This window comes from Oncorhynchus kisutch, linkage group LG14, assembly GCF_002021735.2.
Source record: "Oncorhynchus kisutch isolate 150728-3 linkage group LG14, Okis_V2, whole genome shotgun sequence".
NCBI classification, from domain to species: Eukaryota; Metazoa; Chordata; class Actinopteri; order Salmoniformes; family Salmonidae; genus Oncorhynchus; species Oncorhynchus kisutch.
The window spans coordinates 11,060,299-11,084,964 of record NC_034187.2 but is presented as its reverse complement, the minus strand read 5'-3'; the positions used below and the strand labels follow the sequence as shown (position 1 = coordinate 11,084,964).

The 24,666-nt window shown below is 43.1% G+C and overlaps 1 protein-coding gene across 1 annotated transcript; it reads left to right on the top strand.

Moving 5' to 3' along the window:
- Window positions 1–2,333: 2,333 nt before the first annotated feature.
- On the top strand, window positions 2,334–24,618 carry LOC109903233 (pancreatic secretory granule membrane major glycoprotein GP2-like). Its single transcript, XM_020499881.2, has 9 exons — window positions 2,334–2,647; window positions 3,317–3,459; window positions 3,688–3,792; window positions 12,236–12,396; window positions 12,738–12,873; window positions 18,596–18,690; window positions 21,812–21,977; window positions 22,261–22,375; window positions 24,199–24,618. Exons 1-9 carry the CDS (start codon window positions 2,560–2,562, stop codon window positions 24,372–24,374), a joined length of 1,185 nt encoding a protein of 394 aa, XP_020355470.1. The 5' UTR covers window positions 2,334–2,559; the 3' UTR covers window positions 24,375–24,618.
- Window positions 24,619–24,666: the final 48 nt, after the last annotated feature.

The following is a 24,666-nucleotide window of genomic DNA, read 5'->3' as shown; positions in this document are numbered from 1 at the left end:
CAGGGCTACAGATGTCCACCATGCTTCCCCAGCAGGGGCTACAGATGTCCACCATGAGGGGCTACAGATGTCCACCATGGTTCCCCAGCAGGGGCTACAGATGTCCACCATGAGGGGCTACAGATGTCCACCATGAGGGGCTACAGATGTCCACCATGCTTCCCCAGCAGGGGCTACAGATGTCCACCATGGTTCCCCAGCAGGGGCTACAGATGTCCACCATGAGGGGCTACAGATGTCCACCATGAGGGGCTACAGATGTCCACCATGCTTCCCCAGCAGGGGCTACAGATGTCCACCATGGTTCCCCAGCAGGGGCTACAGATGTCCACCATGAGGGGCTACAGATGTCCACCATGCTTCCCCAGCAGGGGCTACAGATGTCCACCATGAGGGGCTACAGATGTCCACCATGAGGGGCTACAGATGTCCACCATGCTTGCCCATCAGGGGCTACAGATGTGCACCAGGGTAGCAGGCGGCAGGGTAGCCTAGTAGGCGGCAGGGTAGCCTAGTGGTTAGAGCGTTGGACTAGTAACTGGAAGGTTGCAAGTTCAAACCCCTGAGCTGACAAGGTACAAATCTGTCGTTCTGCCCCTGAACAGGCAGTTAACCCACTGTTCCTAGGCCGTCATTGAAAATAAGAATTTGTTCTTAACTGACTTGCCTAGTAAAATAAAGGTAAAAAAATAAATAAATCATGACCTATCCAGATATGAGATAACATGACATCGTGACCTATCCAGATATGAGATAACATGACATCATGACCTATCCAGATATGAGATAACATGACATCCTTCCTCAAATGTTGATATTCTGATGAGGGAAATCATTCCAGAGGATGTAATCACTGTGTTGATTGGTTGAGGTATTCCATCCCTTTTTAAAGAATAGGCTGTCATAGGAGAGATGTTTGTTAATCTGTTTTGAACCTGCTACTTTTGTATTATTACATGACATTCGTGTCAAACTCAGTTGTTAATGGCCTCGTTGAGGGTGTTGTAAAAGTTTGCAGGAAGGAAGCTATTGTCCTTTACATCACACATTAAGTGGATTTTGTGAGTTTTGGGGGAATCTCATCCGTTGAGAGGATCCAATGAAGCTGGTTGTCTGGTGGTATAATGACAGACAATCACAGTCTAACTGTTCAGCTAGTCTTATTTGCAAAAAAAGTTAAATTCCCAAAAAAAAAAATGGTACAATTGTCTTAAAATGTTCCTCATGTTCTAGCTTGCTTTCCAGTGCTCATTGTCTGTTACAGCCTCGCACGTACACACACACACACACACACACACACACACACACACACACACACACACACACACACACACACACACACACACACACACACACACACACACACACACACAGTTAGAGCGTTGGCAGTGTCAGTGAACTGCCCTTGACTCGTTGGCAGGCCTTCTTTTCATCTCACTTTGTGTATCCCAAATGGCACCTTATTCCCTATATAGTGGATTACGTATTACTGGAGCCCTATGTGTGCCCTGGTCGAAAGTAGTGCACTATGTAGGGAATAAGGTGCCCTTTGGGACGTAGCCATTGACTGGGGTTCCCGCACCAGTAAAGATTTCACAATGGCCTTTAAAATGTATGTACAAAAGATGGTAGACAAAAGAGCAGTACCACCCATGTACTATTGCCCCTGTTCACATGTTAATGAGTCTGCTTGTTGATGTGTGTAGTAAGACGACGTAGTTACGTAGTTGTAAGATGTTTACTAAGAGTGCATCTCCGGCAATGGCCTAGTTGTATGGGTGCAGCCCAAGTGGCACAATTTTTCCTACGTAGTAGTGTGCTACTTTTGACAAATAGTAGTGCACTATATTGGGAAGAGGGTGCCATTTGCGATGCAGACTTATGTGTGTTACCTCGGACTACTACCTACAACCTCGGTTTCCCCCTATTCATATGTGTAACCTCGTTGTTGGTGGGGACATCATTCAGGCTGGGTTTTTAAAAAGGTCCATTGCAGCTGTTTTTAATCTCAATATCAGATAATGTCTGGGTAATAATTAAGTATCCTACAGTGATTGTTTATTTGATCTGATATTGGCAGAGAGGTTTGGAACTCTTTCTTATTGGTCTATTAAATATTACCACGTGGTGATGTCAACATGGAAGGCCAAAACTCCATCCCACCAAAATTGGCTGAAATTTCAGGCAGACTTTTCAAACAGCTCTTACACTAAATGTGCATTATCATAATTTTCTAAATGTCACAGCGTTATTCCAATCGCAAAGTGTGGAAATATATATAAAATACAGGGAAATCTTGTTTTTGACTGCACTGGGCCTTTAAGGTCTGAAGAGAGGGAAGAAAGGAGGGAGGCTGGGTCCCAGTCCTTGTTCATTAGAGCTGTGTTTGGAGGGCTGCACTGAGAGGGCGGACTTACATCTGAACCTGACAGCTACACTGTGGTGAATAGCTCAAAAGATTAAAAAATCTGTGAGAAAGTGCCAAGAAGACAGGAGTCTAAGGTTGCGAGTGTCTGACAGTAGATAAGCCAAAGAGCGAGAGAGAGAGAAACTTTGAAGATGACACCTGCCAGTTTGGTGTTAGGCTGGTTCCTGCTCGCTGTGAGGACAGTCAACTCTGCTGTGTATCTGGACCCTGAGGAAGAGGGTGAGTTCAGTTCATTTCAACACCACTGGGATCCAACTACTTCAGGGTTGCTATAATCCCGTTTTTTCCCCCAGAAAATCTGGTTGCAGGATTTCTGGAATAAGCAGGGAATACGCTGAGAGAATCCTCCAAGCTGGAATTCTCTTCAACCAAGCTTTTTGATAAACAAATTAATTTTGGGGACATTTTCAGGAATTTTGCAACCCTATTCGTGAACAAATGTCAAGGTGAACATCTGTTTTTGTAACTGTTTGTTGATGTGGGCTTAATGTTTGATGGATCTTTTTCAACAATAAGAACCTGTTAAAATCTAGAGATCACATGTATTACAGAAGCATACCAGAAGCAGCATGTTGTCACAGGGGAAACTGTTTGGAGTTTGTGATGGAACATGTAGGAGAATGGAATCTATAGATTTAACCTTGCTGTAACAATACTGATATTGTCACATACTGTGTGGCACAGAACATTCTTATAATAACGGTATAGGTGCACATATTCATGTACAATGTAATACATTTAAAACTCCATTAAACAGATTAAAATGCCATCTCATTTTAAATTATGATATTTCACATGTGATTTCATGTTCTGTGATTTAATGTGATGTGATTTAATTTGATCTAATTTCTTGTTCTGTGATTCCATGTTATCTGATTTTCATGTCAGGGTCAGGGGGACAGGATGTATTTGTAGTACCTCTGACTCCTTCCTCTCGCCTCGAGCTGAATGAAACTGTCCTCTGCACCAATGACCTGATGAAGGTGGTCATTCCCAGTGCCTTCTTCCTCAACAAAGAGCCACCCGTTTATGTCAGTTCTGTTTCACCTAGAATTAATATTTCTTTATAATACCATTTACTTACCATTAATCTACTGTTAAATGTGGTATTATAGATTACTGCCTGTGTGCTGTGATGTGCTGTGTCATATTGTGCAACATCTTGCTCTAGTAATCTCAGCACCCAAAACCAAATCACCTTTTTAATATTAGGCTGTCACGTGGGTCTACTGCAACTCTCTAGTAATCCCCTCTCTTAGGTCTGGGATTTGCACCTAAATGACCCGGAATGCCGTGGTGTTGAGGTTGGAGATGACTATGTCTTCAGCATCAAGACTAATCTCTCTGACTGTGGGACGATCATGGTAAGACTGTGTTTTTCCCTTTGGACATGTCCTTTCATTCCAGGGGCATTGCAATTCTGTAACGATTGCTTTGGAAGATTTACATTTACTTGTGTACGCCAACTATGAAGGATTTCAATCCGTAAAGTAAACAAAGTAGTAACCTTTGTCATTCAGAGCTACCCAGATAAAGTAGAAAGACATTAGTACCAGGAACAAAGAGATAAACTACAGTTGGGATTCCTTTCACCAATCACATAAAATCCCCATCACAGTAAATTACCTAATTTTACGATGCACTTCTGTTTTACTGAGCTCTGGCCTCCTGTCTGGTGTAGTATTGTAGATCCTCCCAGCACTAGTTTGTGTGAGCTAAATAGGAGTTTGGATAGATGCAATGCTCAAACTGACTAGCATTAATAACACCTCTTGTTTTCCTTTATAAGTTACATATACACTCACTGGCCAGTTGATTAGGTACACCCATCTAGTACCGGATCAGATCCCCCTTTGTCTCCAGAACAGCCTGAATTTTTCAAGGCATGGATTCTACAAGGTTTCGGAAATATTACACAGGGATGATGGTCCATGCTGACGCGATGGCATCATGCAGTTGCTGCAGATTGGACTGAGGTACATTCATGCTGCAAACAGCCCGTTCCATCTCATCCCAAAGGTGCTCTATTGGGTTCGGTTAGCAACAATGTTCAGATAGCAACAATGTTCAGATATGCTGTGGTGTTCAACCGTTGCTCAATTGGTATCAAGGGACCTAATGTGTTCCAGGAAACATTCCCCGCACCAGTACACCACTGCCACCAGCCTGTTCTGTTGTCACCAGGCAGGATGAGTCCATGGTCTCATGCTGCTTATGCCAAATCCTGACTCTGCCATCAGCATGACGTAACAGGAACTGGGATTCGTCGGACCAGGCTATATTTTTCCAGTCCTCTATAGCCCAGTGTTGGAGATGGCTTGTCCACTGGAGCGGCGTCTTCCTGTTTCAGCTGTTTGAGGGAAACCCGGTCTGGCCGTCTGCTACAATAGCCCTTCCTTTATAAGGACCGACGAGTTGTGCGTTCCGAGATGCCGTTCTGCACACCACTGTTGTACTACACCATTATTTGTCTGTTTGTGGCCAGCCTGTTAGCTTGCATAATTATTGCCATTTTCCTTCGACCTCTCGTCAACGAGCTGCTGCTGACTGGATGTTTTGTGTTTGTTTCACCATCTTCTGTAAACCATAGACACTGTCGTGCGTGAAAAGCCCAGAAGGCCGACCGTTTCTGAGATACTGGATCCTGCACGCCTGTCCCCAACGATCATATCACGCTCCAAGTCGTTTAGGTCACTCGTTTTGCCCTCTCTAATGTTCAGTTGAACAATAGCTTAATGACTCCATGCCTTTCTGGCTGCTTTATATAACAAGTCGCCTGACTCACTGTCTGTAAAGAGCAGACCATTTTTGTAAATGGGCTGGTGTACCTAATAAACAGGCCGGTGAGTGTAGACCTCAGATATCAGCTTCCTGCACTGTAATAATCTTGTAATCTGTAGAACGAGAGAGGGAGAGACACAGAGAGAGAGAGAGAGAGAGAGAGACACAGAGAGAGAGAGAGAGAGACACAGAGAGAGAGAGAGAGAGACACAGAGAGAGAGAGAGAGACACAGAGAGAGAGGGAGAGAGAGTAAGAGAGAGAGTAAGAGAGAGAGTAAGAGAGAGATAAGTAGCCTATATGAAAATGGGGAGTGTTGTTCCTCCCAAGAGCTACTAGACTTTATTCAAAGCAGCAAGGAGGGGCGGGAGCTTAAAGCTCTAAATGATCAGGGTTGACACAGAAATGAGGAGTGTGTTTTCAGACCTGCTGAATAGCCAGACAATAAATCTATTTTTTTTTTGTGTAAGATTTGATTTAGGTTTTTAGACAATAGACAAGGACAATAGACAAGGACAATAGACAAGGACAATAGACAAGGACAATAGACAAGGACAATAGACAATTTAACAATTCACAGACACGGATCCACTAAACTAGACATGACGTTGGCTGGGATTTAACGCCTTCAACCTTCAACATAAAGAAAAAAAGACAAATAAATTTCAACAAACATTAATGACATCCTCTTTGCTCAGACCTGTTCCCACAGAATCGACAGCTATGTTGTTTGTTCTCATAATAACACACTGTTTTCACTTTTCATCCATTGGTTATTTCTAGTGCTTTAATTGCATGGCACACCTCTTCAAATTGTTCTATTTAGTTTATTTCATTTTTTTCAATAATACCGCATTTGATTCATCCAATGTCTTAACGATGGAGGATCTGATCATTCCATTTACATCTGATCATTCCATTTACATCTGATCATACCATTTACATCTGATCATACCATTTACATCTGATCATACCATTTACATCTGATCATACCATTTACATCTGATCATACCATTTACATCTGATCATGACATTAACATCTGATCATGACATTTACATCTGATCATACCATTTACATCTGATCATTCCATTTACATCTGATCATACCATTTACATCTGATCATGACATTTACATCTGATCATGACATTTACATCTGATCATGACATTTACATCTGATCATACCATTTACATCTGATCATTCCATTTACATCTGATCATTCCATTTACATCTGATCATACCATTTACATCTGATCATTCCATTTACATCTGATCATTACATTTACATCTGATCATACCATTTACATCTGATCATGACATTTACATCTGATCATGACATTTACATCTGATCATGACATTTACATCTGATCATTACATTTACATCTGATCATTACATTTACATCTGATCATTCCATTTAGTTTTCCATGTGGGCCAATTTATTGGTGAATTCTGAAAAGCTACCCAAGGATTTTTCCATAGGGGTGTGTTTTTAGGGAGTGAAATTGGTTCTTGTAGAATCCATTGAATTCTTAACTATGTTATTAGTTCCATCCTTTCAAAATAGACACATTAAAAGATTCTGGGGATGAAAATGAGCATCTTCAGTATGTAGGCTGCCCATTTTTCCTCTTTTGTGCATTTAACAATATGTCGCAAGTACTCTATACAATTCCAAGGTTAAAATCACCCTTGGAGATTTCCTTTTCCATTGGCCCACTTTGTATTCCCAACACTTATAATCGCTCCCAGCCCGGTCTCATACAGTGGCAGCAGTACCACAGCTCTTTTAACTTTGGTGTGCACTAAATCTGTACTTAAGACCATGAGTGTCAATGTGATGCTTGCTTAGAATGCACAGAGGCATTTCTTGTAAAGCGAGCGGAATGTCAACACAGTTTAGTAGGGGGGGTCTCTCCCTCTCTCTACCCACGCCGTAGTTTTACAAGGCTCCAGCCGTAGTGAAAGTAGTAAGCCTGCTTTGCATTTGGGATTAGAAGCTGTTTGGGAAAAGAAGGGAATGCCATAGTTAAGAAACACTCCTTCGTTTCACCTTGTAAGGTAGGAACAGACCCTCTTGAACCTCTTAAACCCCACTGACAGGACCGGAGAGGTACAGTCAGGACCGGAGAGGTACAGTCAGGACCGGAGAGGTACAGACAGGACCGGAGAGGTACAGACAGGACCGGAGAGGTACAGACAGGAGGGGAGAGGTACAGACGGGAGGGGAGAGGTAGAGACAGGAGGAGAGAGGTACAGACAGGAGGGGAGAGGTACAGACAGGAGGGGAGAGGTACAGACAGGAGGGGAGAGGTACCGACAGGACAAGAGAGGTACCGACAGGACCGGAGAGGTACAGCCAGGACGGGAGAGGTACAGACAGGACGGGAGAGGTACAGACAGGAGGGGAGAGGTACAGACAGGAGGGGAGAGGTACAGACAGGACGGGAGAGGTACAGACAGGATGGGAGAGATACAGACAGGACGGGAGAGATACAGACAGGACGGGAGAGGTACAGACAGGACGGGAGAGGTACAGACAGGACGGGAGAGGTACTGACAGGACCGGGGAGGTATAGACAGGACCGGAGAGGTACAGACAGGACCGGAGAGGTACAGACAGGACGGGAGAGGTACAGACAGGACCAGAGAGGTACAGACAGGACCAGAGAGGTACAGACAGGACCGGAGAGGTACAGACAGGACCAGAGAGGTACAGACAGGAGGGGAGAGGTACAGACAGGACCAGAGAGGTACAGACAGGACCAAAGATGTACAGACAGGACCGGAGAGGTACAGACAGGACTAGAGAGGTACAGACAGGAGGGGAGAGGTACAGACAGGAGGGGAGAGGTACAGACAGACCAGAGAGGTACAGACAGGAGGGGAGAGGTACAGACAGGACCAGAGAGGTACAGACAGGTACAGTACATCACATGGGCCGGGCTTCCTGCCATCCAGGACCTCTATATCAGGCGGTGTCAGAGGAAGGCCCTAAAAACTCTGCTACCGTCTGGAAAATGGTACCGGAGCATCGGCTCTTGGATCAACAGGCTCCATGACAGCTTCTACCCCCAAGCCATAAGACTGCTAAATAACCAGACTGTTAGATAGTCAATTAATGGTACCCAAACAATCTGCACTGACTCTATCTTGCACTGACCGTACGCACACTCACTAGACTATACACTGAGTGTACCAAGCATTAGGGACACTTTCTTACTGAAGAGTTGCACCCCCCCCCCCACCCCCCCCACATTGATCTGGTACTCAATGTATATAGCTCCACATTGATCTGGTACTGGTACTCTCTGTATATAGCTCCACATTGATGTGGCACTGGTACTCTCTGTATATAGCTCCACATTGATCTGGTACTCAATGTATATAGCTCCACATTGATCTGGTACTAGTGCTCCCTGTATATAGCTCCACATTGATGTGGTACTGGTACTCCCTGTATATAACTCCACATTGATCTGGTACTCCCTGTATATAGCTCCACATTGATCTGGTACTGATACTCTCTGTATATAGCTCCACATTGATCTGGTACTGGTACTCCCTGTATGTAGCTCCACATTGATCTGGTACTGATACTCCCTGTATATAGCTCCACATTGATCTGGTACTGGTACTCCCTGTATATAGCTCCACATTGATCTGGTACTGGTACTCCCTGTATATAGCACCGAATTGATCTGGTACTGGTACTCCCTGTATATAGCGCCACATTGATCTGGTACTGGTACTCGCTGTATATAGCGCCACATTGATCTGGTACTGGTACTCCCTGTATATAGCACCACATTGATCTGGTACTAGTGCTCCCTGTATATAGCTCCACATTGATCTGGTACTGGCACTCCCTGTATATAGCACCGAATTGATCTGGTACTGGTGCTCCCTGTATATAGCGCCACATTGATCTGGTACTGGTACTCCCTGTATATAGCGCCACATTGATCTGGTACTGGTACTCCCTGTATATAGCACCACATTGATCTGGTACTAGTGCTCCCTGTATATAGCTCCACATTGATCTGGTACTGGTACTCCCTGTATATAGCACCACATTGATCTGGTACTAGTGCTCCCTGTATATAGCACCACATTGATCTGTTACTAGTGCTCCCTGTATATAGCTCCACATTGATCTGGTACTGGTACTCCCTGTATATAGCACCACATTGATCTGGTACTGGTACTCCCTGTATATAGCACCACATTGATCTGGTACTAGTGCTCCCTGTATATAGCTCCACATTGATCTGGTACTGGTACTCCCTGTATATAGCGCCACATTGATCTGGTACTGGTACTCGCTGTATATAGCACCACATTGATCTGGTACTCCCTGTATATAGCTCCACATTGATCTGGTACTGATACTCTCTGTATATAGCTCCACATTGATCTGGTACTGGTACTCCCTGTATGTAGCTCCACATTGATCTGGTACTGATACTCCCTGTATATAGCTCCACATTGATCTGGTACTGGTACTCCCTGTATATAGCTCCACATTGATCTGGTACTGGTACTCCCTGTATATAGCACCGAATTGATCTGGTACTGGTACTCCCTGTATATAGCGCCACATTGATCTGGTACTGGTACTCGCTGTATATAGCGCCACATTGATCTGGTACTGGTACTCCCTGTATATAGCACCACATTGATCTGGTACTAGTGCTCCCTGTATATAGCTCCACATTGATCTGGTACTGGTACTCCCTGTATATAGCACCGAATTGATCTGGTACTGGTGCTCCCTGTATATAGCGCCACATTGATCTGGTACTGGTACTCCCTGTATATAGCGCCACATTGATCTGGTACTGGTACTCCCTGTATATAGCACCACATTGATCTGGTACTAGTGCTCCCTGTATATAGCTCCACATTGATCTGGTACTGGTACTCCCTGTATATAGCACCACATTGATCTGGTACTAGTGCTCCCTGTATATAGCACCACATTGATCTGTTACTAGTGCTCCCTGTATATAGCTCCACATTGATCTGGTACTGGTACTCCCTGTATATAGCACCACATTGATCTGGTACTGGTACTCCCTGTATATAGCACCACATTGATCTGGTACTAGTGCTCCCTGTATATAGCTCCACATTGATCTGGTACTGGTACTCCCTGTATATAGCGCCACATTGATCTGGTACTGGTACTCGCTGTATATAGCACCACATTGATCTGGTACTGGTACTCCCTGTATATAGCACCACATTGATCTGGTACTGGTACTCGCTGTATATAGCGCCACATTGATCTGGTACTGGTACTCCCTGTATATAGCACCACATTGATCTGGTACTGGTACTCGCTGTATATAGCACCACATTGATCTGGTACTGGTACTCCCTGTATATAGCACCACATTGATCTGGTACTGGTACTCCCTGTATATAGCACCACATTGATCTGCTACTGGTACTCGCTGTATATAGCTCCACATTGATCTGGTACTAGTGCTCCCTGTATATAGCACCACATTGATCTGGTACTAGTGCTCCCTGTATATAGCTCCACATTGATCTGGTACTAGTACTCCCTGTATATAGCTCCACATTGATCTGGTACTAGTGCTCCCTGTATATAGCACCACATTGATCTGGTACTAGTGCTCCCTGTATATAGCTCCACATTGATCTGGTACTAGTACTCCCTGTATATAGCTCCACATTGATCTGGTACTAGTGCTCCCTGTATATAGCACCACATTGATCTGGTACTGGTACTCGCTGTATATAGCTCCACATTGATCTGGTACTAGTGCTCCCTGTATATAGCTCCACATTGATCTGGTACTGGTACTCCCTGTATATAGCACCACATTGATCTGGTACTAGTGCTCCCTGTATATAGCACCACATTGATCTGGTACTGGTACTCCCTGTATATAGCACCACATTGATCTGGTACTAGTGCTCCCTGTATATAGCTCCACATTGATCTGGTACTAGTGCTCCCTGTATGTAGCTCCACATTGATCTGGTACTAGTGCTCCCTGTATATAGCTCCACATTGATCTGGTACTAGTGCTCCCTGTATGTAGCTCCACATTGATCTGGTACTAGTGCTCCCTGTATGTAGCTCCACATTGATCTGGTACTAGTGCTCCCTGTATATAGCTCCACATTGATCTGGTACTAGTGCTCCCTGTATATAGCTCCACATTGATCTGGTACTAGTGCTCCCTGTATATAGCTCCACATTGATCTGGTACTAGTGCTCCCTGTATATAGCTCCACATTGATCTGGTACTAGTGCTCCCTGTATATAGCTCCACATTGATCTGGTACTAGTGCTCCCTGTATATAGCTCCACATTGATCTGGTACTAGTGCTCCCTGTATGTAGCTCCATTCTTGTGTGTTGTATTTTATGACTATTTGTAGCCCTTTCCTGTAGTCAAATGACCTCGTGGACTCATGGGTGGAATGTATATTTTTCATAATTTCATAAATAGTAAACATTATTTGAAGAAAAACCTCAGAAAATCTGGTGTTTCTATGTCAAACAGGTTTTGCTATATTTCAGTCTTGTGTGATGTATATAAAGTGTAATATTGGGATGCAAACTAAAAAATTTATATATTTCAACTCTATATCTGACATGGTACAGGTGCCTTCTTTTTTAAAGCCCATAACCATGTGTGTGAGGTGAATACTCTTGTTTCAAAGTAGATTTGTTAAAAACTACCAAGAAACACTCTGTGTGACCCTGATTTAGCCCACTGCAGTAAAAAGTTCATATGTGCGTCTTTGAGAAGGTCTTATAAGCAAGCATTGATGGTAAAGTCTACACCTGTTGTATTCAAATTGTATTTTATTTGTGTTGCGTGCGTCATGGTCATCAATCTCCAGTCACTTCCTAAGTGACTCATTTAGCTGTGGAATAATGTACCAAGCCAGCCAGTACATCACGTTTGTCTGACAGATAGACTTATAGGTCTGCCCTCATAATCTTCATGTTTCCTTGACACTGTTGTTTTTCTGACGTCCTTCTAGGCATCTGATGATACACATATTATGTTCATAAACACCATACGCAACAACGATTTGGATGTCGTCACAAGGAACTACATCAACATCACGTTCGTCTGCCGTTACCCGATAAACTACATGGTCCAGCAGCCCAATGGGGAAAACGTGATCAGAGTGGATGTCAAGTAAGATATCTAGCTACGGTTGATAGAAAAAAATCACATTTAGTAATAGATTTACATTACAAGTTCACTAACACATAATTTACGATTGTTCACACAGTCTCAATTGTCCAAAGCATCTTATCTAAAAGAGGACGTTTATGTTCTATATGGTGCTTACAGTTGGTAGAGAACATCGATCCAACCACCTTTAAGATCTCTGTTGGACGATTCTAACAGTCCACTTAAGTCAAATTTTTCACTTTAGTCATTTGTGTCAAAAATGTGACTTTAGTGGGAATTAGGATTCTCCCTCTAACTGTAACTTGAGCACTGCACCTATACATCTATACTATTCTCTCCAGGACCATCACTCTGAACACAGAAGATGGGAACTTCTCTGTGTCCATGCTGCTTTATAAAGACGAAGACTTTGAGGACAAGTGGACCACTGTGCCCTCCCTGACCCTGGACGACAACATCTACGTCAAAGTGTTGATGGTAAAGATCACCATGTGATTATGTTTCTGTTTGATTCAGTGTCATGTACTGTATCTGTTATCTGTTGTATATTGCAACCACACTCTGCACCATCAGACGGTCTTCTTAGGCATGGTGTTGTTGAAATATGAAATCAGAGCTGATCATGTAAAGATAACTAGCCTAACTAAATATCTGCTAGTTACTGGAAGTACCAACAAATGTGGTACCGAATTTGAATGATTCATAACAGACCCAATAATCTGTAGAAGCTTACTGTGTCTGAGCCGTTTGTGCTTCTTGCTGGATAAAGATAAGCACCTTTCGTGAATGTTGAGCTGAATGACCAGTCTTTGGCCCTGACCATAGACAGAGCATGCGTTCCAAATGGCATCCTATTCCCTATATAGTGCATGACTTTTGACCAGGGCACATCGGCTACTACATAGGGAATAGGGTACCATTTGGGATATAACCCCAGTCTTTGGCCCTGACCATACACATGCAGTACTTGTCAGGTAGGGCGTCGCCGGCAGGTAGCCTAGCTTAGTGGTTACGAGACTTTGGGCTACTAACCGAATGGTCGCTGGTTCTAATCCCCGAGCAGCCTAGGTGAAAATCTGTTGTTGTGCCTTTGAGCAAGGAACTTAACCCTAATTGCTCCTGTAAGTCACTCTGGATAAGAGCGTCTACTAAATTACTCAAATGTAAAATGAAAATTATATTGACACTGGACCTTGTGGGCAGCTAATCAACTACTCAGTCTGTGACAGACTAAACAGTAATGTGAGTGCTGCTCCTCTTGATCCTCTCTACTCTCTGTTGTTATCACTGTTCTGACCCCCTGCCTCTCTGTTATTATCACAGGCTGTTATCACTGTTCTGACCCCCTGCCTCTCTTTTGTTATCACTGTTCTGACCCCCTGCCTCTCTGTTGTTATCACAGGCTGTTATCACTGCTCTGATCCCCTGCCTCTATCACTGTTCTGACCCCCTGCCTCTCTGTTGTTATCACAGGATGTTATCACTTCTCTGACCCCCTGCCTCTCTGTTGTTATCACTGTTCTGACCCCCTGCCTCTCTGTTGTTATTACAGGCTGTTATCACTTCTCTGACCCCCTGCCTCTCTGTTGTTATCACTGTTCTGACCCCCTGCCTCTCTGTTGTTATTACAGGCTGTTATCACTTCTCTGACCCCCTGCCTCTCTGTTGTTATCACTTCTCTGACCCCCTGCCTCTCTGTTGTTATTACAGGCGGTTATCACTGTTCTGACCCCCTGCCTCTCTGTTGTTATTACAGACGGTTATCACTGTTCTGACCCCCTGCCTCTCTGTTGTTATTACAGACTGTTATCACTTCTCTGACCCCCTGCCTCTCTGTTGTTATTACAGGCTGTTAACACTGCTCTGACCCCCTGCCTCTCTGCTGTTATCATAGTCTGCTATCACTTCTCTGACCCCCTGCCTCTCTGTTGTTATTACAGGCTGTTATCACTTCTCTGACCCCCTGCCTCTATCACTTCTCTGACCCCCTGCCTCTATCACTGCTCTGACCACCTGCCTCTATCACTGCTCTGACCTCCTGCCTCTATCACTTCTCTGACCCCCTGCCTCTCTGTTGTTATTACAGGTGGTTATCACTGTTCTGACCCCCTGCCTCTCTGTTGTTATTACAGGCTATTATCACTTCTCTGACCCCCTGCCTCTCCGTTGTTATTACAGCCTGTTATCACTTCTCTGACCCCCTGCCTCTATCACTGCTCTGACCACCTGCCTCTATCACTGCTCTGACCTCCTGCCTCTATCACTGCTCTGACCCCCTGCCTCTCTGTTGTTATCACAGGCTGTTATCACTTCTCTGACCCCCTGCCTCTATCACTGCTCTGACCTCCTGCCTCTATCACTGCTCTGACCCCCTGCCTCTCTGTTGTTATCACAGGCTGTTATCACCTCTCTGACCCCCTGCCTCTATCACTTCTCTGACCCCCTGCCTCTATCACTGTTCTGACCCCCTGCCTCTCTGTTGTTATCACAGGCTGTTATCACTGTTCTGACCCCCTGCCTCTCTGTCGTTATCACTTTTCTGACCCCCTGCCTCTCTGCTGTTATCACAGTCTGCTATCACTTCTCTGACCCCCTGCCTCTCTGCTGTCATCACAGTCTGCTATCACTGTTCTGACCCCCTGTCTCTATCACTTCTCTGACCCCCTGCCTCTATCACTTCTCTGACCCCCTGCCTCTATCACTGCTCTGCATACTAACTACAACTTGGACTCTAGTTCTCTCGCTCTCTATTTCTCCCCACAATATCTCTATCCTCATTCAATTCAATTCAATGCAAAGGGATTTATTGGCATGGGAAACATGTTTATATTGCCAAAGGAAGTGAAATAGATAATAAACTGATGAAATTATCAGAAATGAACAGTAAACCTTACACTCACAAAATGTTCAAAATAATAGAGACATTTCAAATGCTATGGCCATGTACAGTGTTTTAACAATGTGTATAAACGGGGGCAGACGTTTTGATCAAGAGAGACCTTAAGAAAATATGTACATTTTCTCTAACACTAAGCATACAAATATGTATTTTACACTTATAAGGAAGGTGAAATCTTACACTTTGTTATTTTATCATTTGATTGTGCTGTATTTAGAAAGCATATCAGTCATTTCCAACTTATTCATACAGTTTTGTTGAATAAGAAATCCATCACATTTTCATATTTGTAGCTTATTTGTACTGTGTACTTGAGCTTGTGTCCTTAAAAGTGACAACACCTCAGCAATGTATAATTATTTTTTACCAGGTGAGATTTGAACCTTTCTTTGAGTATGCCGCGTTACTAGTTATTGTTTATGGCCCTCTCATGATAAATAATTACTTTTGGGGATTACGTAGATGATATTTAACTGGTATCCACCCATCTACACTGGATTTAACAAGTGACATCAATGAGGGATCATAGCCTTCACCTGGATTCGCCTGGTCAGTCTATGTCATGGAAAGAGTAGGTGTTCTTAACAAACCAATTACTGTAGTAGGCACATTTGGGTAGTCTTGACTGAACATTTTGAACAGATATGCAATGGTTCATTGGATCAGTCTAAAACTTTGCACATACACTGCTGCCATCTAGTGCCTGGCCTTTCTCTTGCATTTCAAAGATGATGGTACAAAAAAATATGGATGTTTTTTTATTTGTATTATCTTTTACCGGATCTAATGTGTTATATTCTCCTACATTAATTTCACATTGCCACAAACTTCAAAGTGTTTCCTTTCAAATGGTATCAAGAATGTGCATATCCTTGCTTCAGGTCCTGAGCTACAGGCAGTGAGATTTGAGTATGTCATTTTAGGTCCTGAGCTACAGGCAGTTAGATTTGAGTATGTCATTTTAGGCGAAAATTGAAAAAAAAAGGTTGGATCCTTTTGAATACTCAGTGTAGTTTGTATTTACAATGGTGTTTGTACTTCACTGGTTTCCCTTTTCATGTAGCAACAACTCACACATCTTGCTGCTGCTGATGACCAAAAGTTGAGAATGACACAAATATAAATTTTCACAAAGTCTGCTGCCTCAGTTTGTATGATGGCAATTTGCATATACTCCAGAATGTTATGAAGAGTGATCAGATTAATTGCAATTAATTGCAAAGTCCCTCTTTGCCATGCAAATGTACTGAATTCCCCAAAAACATTTCTACTGCATTTCAGCCCTGCCACAAAAGGACCAGCTGACATTATGTCAGTGATTCTCTCGTTAACATAGGTGTGAGTGTTGACGAGGACAAGGCTGGAGATCACTCTGTCATGTTGACTGAGTTCGAATAACAGACTGGAAGCTTCAAAAGAAGGGTGGTGCTTGGAATCATTGTTCTTCCTCTGTCAACCATGGTTACCTGCAAGGAAACACGTGCCATCATCATTACTTTGCACAAAACGGGCTTCACAGGCAAGGACATTGCTGCCAGTAAGATTGCACCTAAATGAACCATTTATCGGATCATCAAGAACTTCAAGGAGTGCTGTTCAATTGTTGTGAAGAAGGCTTCAGGGCGCCCAAGAAAGTCCAGCAAGCGCCAGGACCCTCTCCTAAAGTTGATTCAACTGTGGGATCGGGGCACCACCAGTACAGAGCTTTCTCAGGAATGGCAGCAGGCAGGTCTGAGTGCATCTGCAGACTTTTGGAGGATGGCCTGGTGTCAAGAAGGGCAGCAAAGAAGCCACTTCTCTCCAGGAAAAACATCAGGGACAGACTGATATTCTGAAAAGGTACAGGGATTGGACTGCTGAGGACTGGGTTAAAGTCATTTTCTCGGATGAATCCCCTTTCCGATTGTTTGGGGCATCCAGAGAAAAGCTTGTTTAGAGAAGACAAGGTGAGCGCTACCATCAGTCCTGTGTCATGCTAACAGTAAAGCATCCTGAGACCATTCATGTGTGGGGTTGCTTCTCAGCCAAGGGAGTGGGCTCACTCACAATTTTGCCTAAGAACACAGCAATGAATAAAGAATGGTAGCAACATCTCCCAACCATCCAGGAACAGTTTGGTGATGAACAATGCCTTTTCCAGCATGATGGAGCACCTTGCCATAAGGAAAAAGTGATAACTTAGTGGCTCGGGGAACAAACATTGATATTTTGGGTCCATGGCCAGGAAACTCCCCAGACCTTAATCCCATTGAGAACTTGTGGTCAATCCTCAAGCGGCGGGTGGACAAACAAAAACCCACCAATTCTGACAAACTCCAAGCATTGATTATGCAAGAATGGGCTGCCATCAGTCAGGATGTGACCCAGAAGTTAATGGACAGCATGCCAGGGCGGATTGCAGAGGTCTTGAAAAAGAAGGGTCAACACTGCAAATATTGACTCTTTGCATCAACTTCATGTAATTGTCAATAAAAGCCTTTGACACTTATAAAATGCTTGTAATTATACTTCACTATTCCATAGTAACATCTGACAAAAATATCTAAAGACACTGAAGCAGCTAACTTTGTGGAAATTTATATTTCTGTCATTCTCAAAACTTTTGGCCACACCTGTACATTTTATTTTTCAAATTCTTTGTGGGTCTGTGTAATCTGAGGGAAATATGTCTCTCTAATATGGTCGTACATTTGGCTAGGAGTGGACACATAGCCTGTCTTCTCTTGAGAGCCAGGTCTGCCTACGTCAACCTCTCTCAATAAGGATATGCTCACTGAGTCTGTACATATTAAAATCCTTCCTTAATTTTGGGTCAGTCACGGTAGTCAGGTATTTTTCCACTGTGTATTCTCTGTTTATGGACAAATAGCATTCCAGTTTGCTTTGTTTTTGGTTAGTCCTTTCCAATGTGTCAAGTAATTATCTTTAAGTTTTCTCATGATTTGGTTGAGTCTAATTGTGTTGCTGTTCTAGGGCTCCGTGGGGTCTGTTTGTGTTTGTAAACAGAGCCCTAGGACCAGCTTGCTGATGGGAATCTTCTCCAGGTTCATCTCTCTGTAGGTGATGGCTTTGTTATGGAAGGTTTGGGAATACTTATTTTTAGGTGGTTGTAGAATTTAACGGTTATTTTCTGGATTTTGATAATTAGCGGGTTTTGTCCTAATTCTGCTCTGCATGCATTTTTGTTGTTTTACTCTCTATCTGTTGTCCTGGTCAAAATATTGAATGACTGAGTCACCTCTTTGTGTGTGTGTGTGTGTGTCACTGACTGCAGTCCTGGTTTGTCTCGCTCTCACTTAGATACCGGCTCATCTTTTGCTGCGTGTGGAGAGATGCTGGGCTACCCCAACCAATGACCCGTACAGCAACATCCAGTACACCTTCATCAAGGACAGGTCTGTTCAAAGGGAAGTTAAACATTATATCACTGTGTATTATAAGCCCCTCTCACCACATCTCACTTTAAATTTCATTCTGTTTGATAGAATTCATAAATATGGAGGCCTATCTAAATGCATATTTTTGTAGTGTCACATTTTCAACCACACTTGACACCAGCACACAGTCCTCTGGGAATGGTGTTGTTGAAATATGAAATAAGAGCTGCTGAATTGCTTAGACAAGAGACCTGGGGGTGACAACTTCAGACCCCCGTCACATGACCCTGTCTGAGGCCATATAGATTTCAGACCCCTGTCACGTGGACCAGGCCCTGTCTGATGCCGCGTTCATGTCATGTCGGAAACCCCAACATTTCCGACTTGTAGAAAGATGATATCAGAGTTTCCCACTTGGGAAGTATCAGACTCAACCAATAGGAAGTTCTATGCAAATATCTTACGTTCATTTTAAATCTGAGTTCCCGAGTTTTTGACATGACGTGAACACTGCATCAGCCATATGCATTTCAGCTCATGAACTGTGCATGTCGTTGACAACCAGGAGGTATGTTGTACTGTTCGCAACAGCAAGGCAATGACTTGCACAAGGACTTTTGTTCGCCACTTCTGAGAATAAAACACTTTGGAGGATCTGTCTTGTCATTCCAAGAATACTAATGTTAATGTGTTTGCATTCCCATTATGAAAGACAGATACAGTACCTTGCGAAAGTATTCGGCCCCCTTGAACTTTGCGACCTTTTGCCACATTTCAGGCTTCAAACATAAAGATATAAAACTGTATTTTTTTGTGAAGAATCAACAACAAGTGGGACACAATCATGAAGTGGAACGACATTTATTGGATGTTTCAAACTTTTTTAACAAATCAAAAACTGAAAAATTGGGCATGCAAAATTATTCAGCCCCTTTACTTTCAGTGCAGCAAACTCTCTCCAGAAGTTCAGTGAGGATCTCTGAATTATCCAATGTTGACCTAAATGACTAATGATGATAAATACAATCCACCTGTGTGTAATCAAGTCTCCGTAAAAATGCACCTGCACTGTGATAGTCTCAGAGGTCTGTTAAAAGCGCAGAGAGCATCATGAAGAACAAGGAACACACCAGGCAGGTCCGAGATACTGTTGTGAAGAAGTTTAAAGCCGGATTTGGATACAAAAAGATTTCCCAAGCTTTAAACATCCCAAGGAGCACTGTGCAAGCGATAATATTGAAATGGAAGGAGTTTCAGACCACTGCAAATCTACCAAGACCTGGCCGTCCCTCTAAACTTTCAGCTCATACAAGGAGAAGACTGATCAGAGATGCAGCCAAGAGGCCCATGATCACTCTGGATGAACTGCAGAGATCTACAGCTGAGGTGAGAGACTCTGTCCATAGGACAACAATCAGTCGTATATTGCACAAATCTGGCCTTTATGGAAGAGTGGCAAGAAGAAAGCCATTTCTTAAAGATATCCATAAAAAGTGCTGTTTAAAGTTTGCCACAAGCCACCTGGGAGACACACCAAACATGTGGAAGAAGGTGCTCTGGTCAGATGAAACCAAAATTGAACTTTTTGGCAACAATGCAAAACGTTATGTTTGGCGTAAAAGCAACACAGCTCATCATCCTGAATACACCATCCCCACTGTCAAACATGGTGGTGGCAGCATCATGGTTTGGGCCTGCTTTTCTTCAGCAGGGACAGGGAAGATGGTTAAAATTGATGGGAAGATGGATGGAGCCAAATACAGGACCATTCTGGAAGAAAACCTGATGGAGTCTGCAAAAGACCTGAGACTGGGACGGAGATTTGTCTTCCAACAAGACAATGATCCAAAACATAAAACAAAATCTACAATGGAATGGTTCAAAAATAAACATATCCAGGTGTTAGAATGGCCAAGTCAAAGTCCAGACCTGAATCCAATCGAGAATCTGTGGAAAGAACTGAAAACTGCTGTTCACAAATGCTCTCCATCCAACCTCACTGAGCTCGAGCTGTTTTGCAAGGAGGAATGGGAAAAAATGTCAGTCTCTCGATGTGCAAAACTGATAGAGACATACCCCAAGCGACTTACAGCTGTAATCGCAGCAAAAGGTGGCGCTACAAAGTATTAACTTAAGGGGGCTGAATAATTTTGCACGCCCAATTTTTCAGTTTTTGATTTGTTAAAAAAGTTTGAAATATCCAGTAAATGTCGTTCCACTTCATGATTGTGTCCCACTTGTTGTTGATTCTTCACAAAAAATACAGTTTTATATCTTTATGTTTGAAGCCTGAAATGTGGCAAAAGGTCGCAAAGTTCAAGGGGGCCGAATACTTTCGCAAGGCACTGTATGTCACAATAGCAAAGTGCTCTGCTCCTACATTGGCATGTGTTCAATAAAAACAAGCGACTAGATTATACACCAGTTTGTTTTGTACCAGATGTTGTAATAGTTTACTAGGAATTATAGGGAAATCCATTAAAATCCTGAGTTTTATTAACCAACACATTCTAAAATGTATGATATCTTATTCAACGGTTGCACATGCTGCCTCTGATTCTGATACGATCCATTGCCTGCTTTGTCTGCCTGCTCTCTCTCTGTCTCTCTCGCTTTCTCTGTCTCTCTTTCTCTGTCTCTCTCTCTCTCTTTCTCTGACTCCCTCTCTCTCTGGCTCCCTCTCTCTCTGGCTCCCTCTCTCTCTGGCTCCCTCTCTCTCTGGCTCCCTCTCTCTGACTCCCTCTCTCTCTGACTCCCTCTCTCTTTCTCTCTCTCTCTCTTTCTCTCTCTCTCTCTCTCTTTCTCTGGCTCTCTCTCTTTCTCTGGCTCCCTCTCTCTGACTCCCTCTCTCTCTGACTCCCTCTCTCTCTGACTCCCTCTCTTTCTCTGACTCCATGTCTTTCTCTGGCTCTCTCTCTTTTTCTGGCTCCCTCTCTCTGACTCCCTCTCTCTCTGACTCCCTCTCTCTCTGACTCCCTCTCTCTCTGACTCCCTCTCTTTCTCTGACTCCATGTCTTTCTCTGGCTCTCTCTCTTTTTCTGGCTCCCTCTCTCTGACCCTCTCTCTCTGACTCCCTCTCTCTCTGACTCCCTCTCTCTGGCTCTCTCTCTTTCTCTGGCTCTCTCTCTGTCTGTCTCAGCTGCCCAGTTTTGTCAAACGAACCGTTGACAGTGCTGAAGAATGGACAGGGGCCAGAGGCTATGTTCAGGATACAAATGTTCAAGTTCGTGGGCAGCTCCTACAAGGATGTGTTTCTCCACTGTAATGTTCAGATCTGTCACAACACACTTGGGGTCTGTCAGCCTGTGAGTGATCCCTCCCCCTTTCTTCATAAAGATGATGCTCACTTGCTCGTTTAAACCCTAGTTTATAGCAAGGGCCTACTGCTGTCATAAAATAGACAACAAAACACACTTCTTTTATGTCTATTATTGCAATGAACTTTCATCTTGGAAAATGTTAATACAAAAAGTAAATATGGTAATTAGACTGGGTAATAATATTATAATTAAACTATATATATTTGCTTGCTGTACCTTAATATGTCTCCCTAATTTCTATCGTTGATTACTACCCTTCATTTAACAGAACTGTTCTGGTGAGGATAACAATGGGCGGATGAGAAGAGATGTCACTACGGCCCATACAGTATCTTATGGACCAATCAGGCGACGTCTGCCTGAGAGTGACCAACCCAGCCTGAGTAAGTCTCCCAATAAAGGCTCTTTATTTTCCATAAACAACATACTGTACAGTCAAGATAAAAATGTTGTATTAGAGTGAAACAGTGAGGTACCCTACCGTTCAAAAGTTTAGGAGGACAAGTACATTAGAGTGTCTAGTTTGAGAAGCAGATGCCTCACAGGGTCTCAACTGGCAGCTTCATTAAATAGTACCTGCAAAACACCAGTCTCAACATCAACAGTGAAGAGGAGACTCCAGGATGCTGGCCTTCTAGACAGAGTTGCAAAGAAAAAGCCATATCTCAGACTGGCCAATAAAAATAAAAGATTAAGATGGGAAAAAGAACACAGAGGAACTCTGCCTAGAAGTCCAGCATCCCAGAGTCGCCTCTTCACTGTTGACGTTGAGACTGGTGTTTTGCGGGTACTATTTAATGAAACTGCCAGTTGAGGACTTGTGAGGAGTCTGTTTCTCAAACTAGACACGAATGTACTTGTCCCCTTGCTCAGTTGTGCACCAGGACCTCCCACTCCTCTTTCTATTCTGGTTAGAGCCAGTTTGTGGTATTCTGGTTAGAGCCAGTTTGTGCTATTCTGGTTAGAGCCAGTTTGTGCTATTCTGTGAAGGGAGTCGTACAAAGCATTGTACGGGATGTTCAGTTTCTTGGCAATTTCTCACATGGAATAGCGTTAATTTGTCAGAACAAGAATAGACTGACGAGTTTCAGAAGAAAGGTCTTTGTTTCTGGCCATTTTGAGCCAGTAATCGAACCCACAAATGCTGATGCTCTAGATACTCAACTAGGCTAAAGAAGGCCAGTTTTATTGCTTCTTTAAATCAGCACAACAGTTTTCAGCTGTGCTAACATAATTGAAAAAGTGTTTTCTAATGATCAATTAGCCTTTTAAAATGATAAACATGGATTAGCTAACACAGCGTGCCATTGGAAAACAGTCGATGGTTTCTGATAATGGGCCTCTGTAGATTTCGTATGTAGATTTTCCATTTAAAAAATCTGCTGTTTACAGCTACAATAATCATTTGCAACATTAACAATGTCTACACTGTATTTCTGATCAATTTTATGTTATTTTAATGGACAAAAATGTTTTGATTTTCTTTAAAAAACAAGGACATTTCTAAGTGACCCCAAAACTTTTGATAGTGTATGTTGCAGATCGAAATGCCATAATAGAGTCAACGTGATTTCTTATTCTACACGCCAGAGAGGCTTGTTTGTCCTTCATAACATATTTCTATCTCAAATCAAATTTTATTTGTCACATACACATGGTTAGCAGATGTTAATGCGAGTGTAGCGAAATGCTTGTGCTTCTAGTTCCGACAATGCAGTAATAACCAACAAGTAATCTAACTAACAATTCCAAAACTACTGTCTTATACACAGTGTAAGGGGATAAAGAATATGTACATAAGGATATATGAATGAGTGATGGTACAGAGCAGCATAGGCAAGATACATTAGATGATATCGAGTACAGTATATACATATGAGATGAGTATGTAAACAAAGTGGCATAGTTAAAGTGGCTAGTGATACATGTATTACATAAGGATGCAGTCGATGATATAGAGTACAGTATATACGTATGCATATGAGATGAATAATGTAGGGTAAGTAACATTATATAAGGTAGCATTGTTTAAAGTGGCTAGTGATATATTTACATCATTTCCCATCAATTCCAAAAACGTTCCAAAATGTTGTGTCCTGCTCAACACACCCCAGCTCATTTATGTTTTCCGTTTTAAAATGTTTTGCTAAGCGGTGCCCTACTGAATACGTCCCTGCATGTGTCTGAATGATCTCTTGCCCTGCAGACTCTGGAGGTGTGCCCTCGGTGGAGACCTTTGTCCTGGGAGGCCTACTTGTGTTCCTGCTGCTGTTCACTGGAGTGTTTGGGAGGCTGTGGCTGCGAACCAGGCGCTCCTACCCAACACAGGAGGCTCAGCTCACCTTGTCCAACATACACCACAACTCAGAGGTGGCCCGCTGATCTAACCCAGCAGTTCAAGCAATGAGAACTGATATGAACCGGTGCACGCAGACACATGCACACATAAACACAAATTGCATTTCTGCATAAGGAAAGAGGAAAGTATGAATTGACTGTAGGTTGGGGTGTAAATAAAATCTCACTGTAGAAATTAGAGGGATTTTGAAGATGTAAATGAGAACATGTCTCTGCAAGGAGTGTTCTGTGTTGTTTTGTAGAGAAAAATAAAGGTATTTCAAAGAGCTGTTTATGGCGTTTAATTGTAATATTTCGGACCTTTTCAAGACAACAT

Excerpts from the sequence above, each read along its gene's own strand:
- LOC109903233 (XM_020499881.2), top strand. The coding sequence starts at position 2,560 with ATGACACCTGCCAGTTTGGTGTTAGGCTGGTTCCTGCTCGCTGTGAGG. Across the intron at positions 3,460-3,687 it reads ACAAAGAGCCACCCGTTTAT|GTCTGGGATTTGCACCTAAA; the intron begins GTCAGTTCTGTT and ends CCCCTCTCTTAG. Across the intron at positions 12,397-12,737 it reads GTGATCAGAGTGGATGTCAA|GACCATCACTCTGAACACAG; the intron begins GTAAGATATCTA and ends TATTCTCTCCAG.